Raw genomic sequence first — 6,801 nt, 5'->3', positions numbered from 1 at the left:
AATTTTTCCAGCCTTCGGAAGTGCATTTCCGAAAAAATCACAAAAATTGGGATTTTGACTAATTCGGAGATGCATCTCCGAAACAACAAAAAAAATCTTAAAAAATCCCAAAAATTAATTTTAGGATATTAATTAATTCACATATCATAAATTTGATATAATTTATGAGTAATAAATAATAATAATTATATATTTTGATATAATTTATGAGTTATGAATAATAGTTATTATATATTTCTATCCTAATTCAAATTTTAAAATTTAAAATAATTTTAATTAAAAAAATTAAAATAATTTCACTTACAAAATAAATTATAATTATTTATTTATATATGTATAATAATTGTTAATCTTTATAAAAAAATAACATATTCTTATTTTAAAACAAAACTCACGTTTTTATTTTCTTTAAAAAAATCATATTCAATTAATTAAAGTAAATAATAAAATTGTTTCAATTTTAAATAGAATAAAAAATAATGCTCAAAATGTGCATAAATAATGAATAATAAGCACACAAATATGTAAAAATAAAAAATATATATAATATTTTTTAAAATAAAAATGATTACAAAATATTATCAATTTCATTGTTCACTTTATATAATATTTTTGGATTAATCGTTAATCCTTGTTTGTTTTTATATTTACTATTTATATAGTTTTTATATTTTAACGCACTATTTAAAAATATAACAATTTTTATAGTGTATATAAAGTATATATAATATAAGTTTATTTAAATAAAAATAACAAAATTTGATTGAAGGTCAGATATTTTTTTTATTTCAATATAACGTTTATTATTTATTAATATTAAAAAATTTATAATTTGAAAATTAAAAATTAAAATAAGTTTGTAGAATATAATTTTTCTTAATTATCAAAATTGTCATTTGTTTAAAATTGATATAAATCATTATTTAATAAAAAATAACATTTCCTACAAATAAATATTAAAAATCACGTATTTTTAAGAAAAATTAATATAAATTACGTGATTATTATTATTATTAATTATAATACATTATTTTTATTATTTATTAAGAAAAAAATGTGATTTTTTAATTAAAAAAACGTGTATTCATTATTTGAAACAAATTTCACAATTATTTAAAATACAATTATATTTTTTTTTTCACAATAAAATTATTATGCTAATTATTATTTAGTTTTTGTATATTTTTTATAGACACTTTGTGAATTTGTATATATTATATTTAAAAATGAAACAACTTTATTATTTATATTAAGTGAATTCAATATGATTAAATTTAAATAAAATTAAAAAAAATTCAAAAATATTTAGCATTATGATTTTTTTTATATGAAGTATAATTAGATAGTTATACAAAAATGTGAAAAATCTATTTTATGTATGAGAATAGGGAATTATGATTTATTAGAGAGGAAATTATTTATTACTAAAAATAGGAGAAAATTATTTTAAGTAAGAATCTTGAGAAAATTATTGGTTCACTTTCATTTTATACCTATTAATTGTATTGATTCACCTTGATTTTAATTTTTTAATAATTATTGAATTATTTCGGAAGTGTATATCCGAAACATTCCAAGACCAATTTGGTCTTGGAATATTTCGGATATGCATCTCCGAAAACACCTCCCTCTCCCAAAAAGGAGTGTTTTCGGAAATGCATCTCCGAAAACACCTTTTTTTTGTGTTTTCGGAAGTGCATTTCCGAAAACACCTTTTTTTTCTTCAATAAAAGTACGTTTTCAGAAATGTATTTCCGAAATAAAGGGTATTTTGGTAATTTCGCCAGAGGTGGGTAAAAAGGTTAGGAGGTGAGTAAAGAAATTTCCATTTTATTTGTCCACCCTTCAAATTGTACCTGACATCCCCTATTTTTCATTATTCCAAAAATGGCCATGAATAAATTTGGGGGTGGCTAAGAATGAAATTTCTGGTAGTTCATTTATAAATTTTCGGTATAATTTTTTTAAGAAAATAAAAATTTATTCTACCAAAAATTTCTAAACATACTGATATTTGCTGTGATGTATCGGAAATTTCAAATTTTTGATAGTGTAAAAAGATTTTATTTTTTCAAAAACGTATTATCATATTTTGCGAAAATTTGGTAAATTTTCAAAAATTCCTATAATTTTGAAAAATTCTGGTATTTCTTTGAAATTTCTCATAAACACAGAAATTTCATAAAAAAATTTGTTAGGGCAAGAAATAAATAGCACCATTATTAAGGATGTAAGATATAACTGTGGGGTGGACAAGTTAGGGTGCAGTTACCGTGCATAGATAAAAAATCTATGCAGCATGCATAGATTATTATGGATCCTTTGATCAAATTCTAGACATCAATTGTTATTACTCTCAATATTCACCACTCAATACTCAATACTCAATACTGGATTAAAAACATGATCCAATGACTTATGTAGACTTATGCATGGTTCATAACTAAATCCTTAAGCATATTAGCCAAAGCCGACAAGTTAATTTCCCAGCCTATTATGACCAAACGAAAGTGCCATCCTCCTCCTAATTCAAATTCGTGAACCTGACACTTATTTAAAGCATGAATTATATTTATACTTTATTTTTATACTTATGTTTTATAGGTATATGAAGCATCGGCCAGTATTTTCTATTTATTAAAATATAAGCAATTTGAGAATAAACTACTATATTTTAAAAATAGACTTTAAATCGAATATTTATAAAATTCAGGATATCAATATAAATGAACCTGAGATTTTATAAAATCCAATTTTTTGACATAGTTTTGAAACATACTGATATTTGCTGTGATGTATCGGAAATTTCAAATTTTTGATACTGTAAAAAGATTTTTTTTATTTCAAAAATGTATTATCATATTTTTCAAAAATTTGGTAAATTTTGAAAAATTCCTATAACTTTGAAAAATTCTGCTATTTCTTTGAAATTTCTAATACATAAAAATTTCATAAAAAAATTGTAAGGGCATGAAAGTAATAGCACCATGTAAGATATAAGTGCGGGATAGACAAGTTAATTTCCCAGCCTATTATAACCATTTTGAAGTGACATCCTCCTCCTAATTCAAATTCGCGAACCTGACACTTATTTAAAGCATGAATTATATTTATACTTATTTTTATACTTATGTTTTATAGGTATACTTAGTTTGTCATTGAAATTACTTTTTAAATAAAAATATAGGTTCCTTCAACTAGAAATAATCATATTCGAAGCATGTCATTTATTAAAGGTTAGTAATCTTTGAAAAGCTATTTAACATTAAATTTATTAAATCATAAGTTAGTGAATCAAATTAATATTATATTTTTCTTTTTCAGTCATGTAACCAAAATAAGGATTAGTAGTATTTTTTTGATTTTTTCTGTCGACAAAATACTACTCATAATAATTATTTGTCATAAAACAATTCAAATACTATTTCCTAAAATTTGCAAATTCCTTATGACTCAACAATAATATTTTGTTTGTAGTGATTCCTATAGACATAAAAATCAATTTAATTATTGGTAATAAGTATGGTTTCCTCTCCTATTTGAGCTCCTCCAATATATAAATAATTGTGATTTCTTTTATAAAAAAAAAATAGAATTATTCTAGCTTAACACAATATATTGCTAGTGTTGATAAAACCAGTTTCTCTTCTTATTTCAAAGATGAGAGACATTTTTTCTCTTCTTCTAGTGTTTTGTATTTGTTCACTTAGTATGTGCTCTATATTTGCAAATCGTAACCATGGTGGCCAAGACTTTGATGTTGTTAGTTATGGTGCCAAGGGTGATGGAAATACAGATGATTCAAATGTATATTTTTTGTTCAATTTTTTTGTTGCATTTTTTTCATATATATTATTTCTTATGACAAAAAATATATCAAATCTAATACAATTATTTAAACTTATATATAAAAGGCTTTTTTGAAAGCATGGGAAGACGTGTGTGGTACAAGTGAAAGTAACGCAACACTTATAATACCTCAAAATAAAACATTTATGTTGCAGCCTATGAAATTTGAAGGTCCTTGCAAATCTGAGACAATTAATGTTCAGGTGGGTTATAAATTATTTAATATATTTAGTATCCTGTGTATGAGTATGTAAGAAATTGTGTCTCAATTAAACCCTTACTTTTTAGTTATCTAATTAAATTATTTAATCTTTATTTTTAATAAAAATAATATTATTAATATTTTGTTTGACAGATAATGGGAACTCTCATTGCTCCAAAAAATAAGAAGAGTTGGAAATGGGATAATAATGATAGTGAATCTTGGATTGCATTCTCTCATGTGAATGGGCTTGTTATTAGTGGAGAAGGAACAATTGATGGTCAAGGTAGTTCTTGGTGGAATAATACTGGCGAAGGTGATAGACCAACTGTAAGTTAGTTGTTAATAATAGTTTATCATATAAAGATTTAAATGATTTGCAATTAAGGATTATATTTAATCATTTGCAATTTGAAATAACATGTATGTGCAGGCTCTTCGAATTATTGGATGTGAAAATATAACATTAAGTGGTTTAAGACACATCAACAGTCCAAGAAATCATTTAAGCATAACTTCATGCACTGGTGCTTTAATCTTCAATCTTAGTATGACTGCTCCAGAAGATAGTCCTAACACCGATGGGATTGACATTTCATCGTCAACACACATAGTCATCCAACAATCTGTCATCTCAACTGGTTTAATTTTATATTATTCTCTTTTGATATATATAAATTGTTGATCTTTTTTATTATAAAATAATTAATTAACGAGATGTGTTTCTCATATGTTATTTATATCTTATTAATTTTTTTAACTACTATATATCATAGGAGACGATTGCGTCGCTATTAACTCAGGATCCCAATTCATAAATATAACTGATGTTTATTGTGGACCTGGTCATGGGATCAGGTTAGTTGTTAAAATGATCTTATGGTTTTAATTTTTTTATTATGTAATTATTTCATAGATATTGATTTAACTATAAATACTCTTGAATATGTTGTTGAATATATAGTGTTGGAAGTCTTGGAAAAGGTAAGAGTTATGCTACAGTAGAGGATGTATATGTACGAAATATAACCTTCACGGGAACAACTAATGGTGCCAGAATCAAGACATGGATAGTAAGAACTGTCTATATTCAATTGGATAATTAATTAAATTAATAACAAATGAGATTTAATCACAATAAAAAAAATACAAAATTTATGCATGTTTTGTTTGACTTAGGGGGGATCTGGATATGCGAGGAAGATAACTTACGAAGATATTAAACTTTTTGGTGTGAAGAACCCTTTGATTATTGATCAGCAATACGATCCTTATCTAGCAGAAAATAAAGCTGTGAAAGTGAGTAATGTTACGTTCCGAAACATTCAAGGAACTGCAAAGGATGAGAAAGCAATTGTATTGAGTTGTGACCATATTGGATGCACAAACATTGTACTCGAAAATATTAAAATAACTGGTCTTGATGGAAAGAAAATATCTGCATCATGCCAATATGTAGAAGGGTCAAGCTCTGCATGCATACCAAATGTCCCATGTCTTTCTTGAAATTGTCTTAGGTTAAATTCTTTTTAGCCGATAGATAAGTATGTGATTAATTAAAAGAATAACTTTTGATTCTTAAATGTCAAAAGAGGGTAAGCTATTTCTTTAAAAAGACTTTAATGTCTATGTTTAAAAATAAATTTACCAGTGTAAGATATTTTTAATAAATAATTTATTATGTTTCTGTTCTATGAGTGAAATTATTTAATTAAATATTTGTTTTGTGGAATACATAGGTCTAAGCACTACTTTGTAAGATTATTTATTTTTTTATAAAAAAAAAGTCATATATTTGTGTCGCACCCCAATTTTTGCCCTACGAATTTCATTCATCTGGTCATGTTGCATTCATATTTCGTATACATTTAAATCGTCGCATTTATTTTTATTTTCATTTTTTTTGCATTTTTCTTTATTAGGTTTGAAATTTTATCTTTTGCAATTAATAATTAGTTTTGTTTCATTTGATTTTTCTTTTTTAATGCTTTTTTTTTTTTGTCATCTTTTATTATCATTATTATTATCTTTATTATTATTATCTTGATTATTATTATTAGATTTTATTATTATTATTATTATTATTATTATTATTATTATTATTATTATTATTATTATTATTATTATTATTATTATTATTATTATTACTAGATTCTTTTTAGAAAAATATATAATACAAAAAAAAAGAGAGTTTTTTTTATAAGTTGGGCCCAAATTACATTTTTTCTTTTAAGCCCATCTTTTTCTAATCTCCATCCCACGCTTCCTGCTGTTTCTGCACATTTTGCACCATCACCATCAATCCCTGCTATCTCAAAACAAGCAAATATGTCCAAAACACTTGCAGCCAAAACCTGCACAAAGAGTCCAAATGCTCTGCATAGTACATCCAGAAAATACATCAAATTGTTCACACAAACACCTGTATCAAGAAAGCATGAATCAGTATACCATAAGTGTTCAAAAACTCACCCAATTTTCCCCCCAAAATGACATGAGCTTGCACTATAAACAGGGGAGGACGATTCATAAAGGGGGAGGCCATTTTTCACCAATACCAGCCGCCCACCTCTTTATTCTCTTTGACCAAGCTGAAATCTTAAACAAACAAAAAAAGAGCTTCAAAATAACGATTTTCTATTCTATATTTTATTTATTTTTTATCTAAAGTTCTTTCCATTCTGTGTTGGATGGTGGATTATGTTTGAAAAGTCAAGATCCGGTTTAAGGAGATGAGACTCACGTTTTTG

At 24.9% G+C, this 6,801-nt stretch overlaps 1 protein-coding gene across 1 annotated transcript; it reads left to right on the top strand.

Moving 5' to 3' along the window:
- The first annotated feature begins 3,711 nt into the window (after positions 1 to 3,711).
- Positions 3,712 to 5,557, top strand: LOC131659293 (probable polygalacturonase At3g15720). The gene is made up of 7 exons (XM_058928507.1): positions 3,712 to 3,807; positions 3,915 to 4,052; positions 4,205 to 4,381; positions 4,485 to 4,692; positions 4,828 to 4,909; positions 5,016 to 5,124; positions 5,231 to 5,557. The coding sequence occupies exons 1-7, from the start codon at positions 3,712 to 3,714 to the stop codon at positions 5,555 to 5,557; spliced, it is 1,137 nt and encodes a 378-aa protein (XP_058784490.1).
- The last annotated feature ends 1,244 nt before the right edge of the window (positions 5,558 to 6,801 follow it).

This window comes from Vicia villosa, linkage group LG1, assembly GCF_029867415.1.
Source record: "Vicia villosa cultivar HV-30 ecotype Madison, WI linkage group LG1, Vvil1.0, whole genome shotgun sequence".
NCBI classification, from domain to species: domain Eukaryota; kingdom Viridiplantae; phylum Streptophyta; class Magnoliopsida; order Fabales; family Fabaceae; genus Vicia; species Vicia villosa.
Note: the sequence above shows the minus strand (reverse complement) of the source record. Positions and strands in the feature narration are given on the sequence as shown.

Coding starts and splice junctions, on each gene's coding strand:
- LOC131659293 (XM_058928507.1), top strand. CDS start 3,712: ATGTGCTCTATATTTGCAAATCGTAACCATGGTGGCCAAGACTTTGAT. Junction 3,808..3,914: donor GAAATACAGATGATTCAAAT/GTATATTTTTTG, acceptor TATATATAAAAG/GCTTTTTTGAAAGCATGGGA. Junction 4,382..4,484: donor GCGAAGGTGATAGACCAACT/GTAAGTTAGTTG, acceptor ATGTATGTGCAG/GCTCTTCGAATTATTGGATG.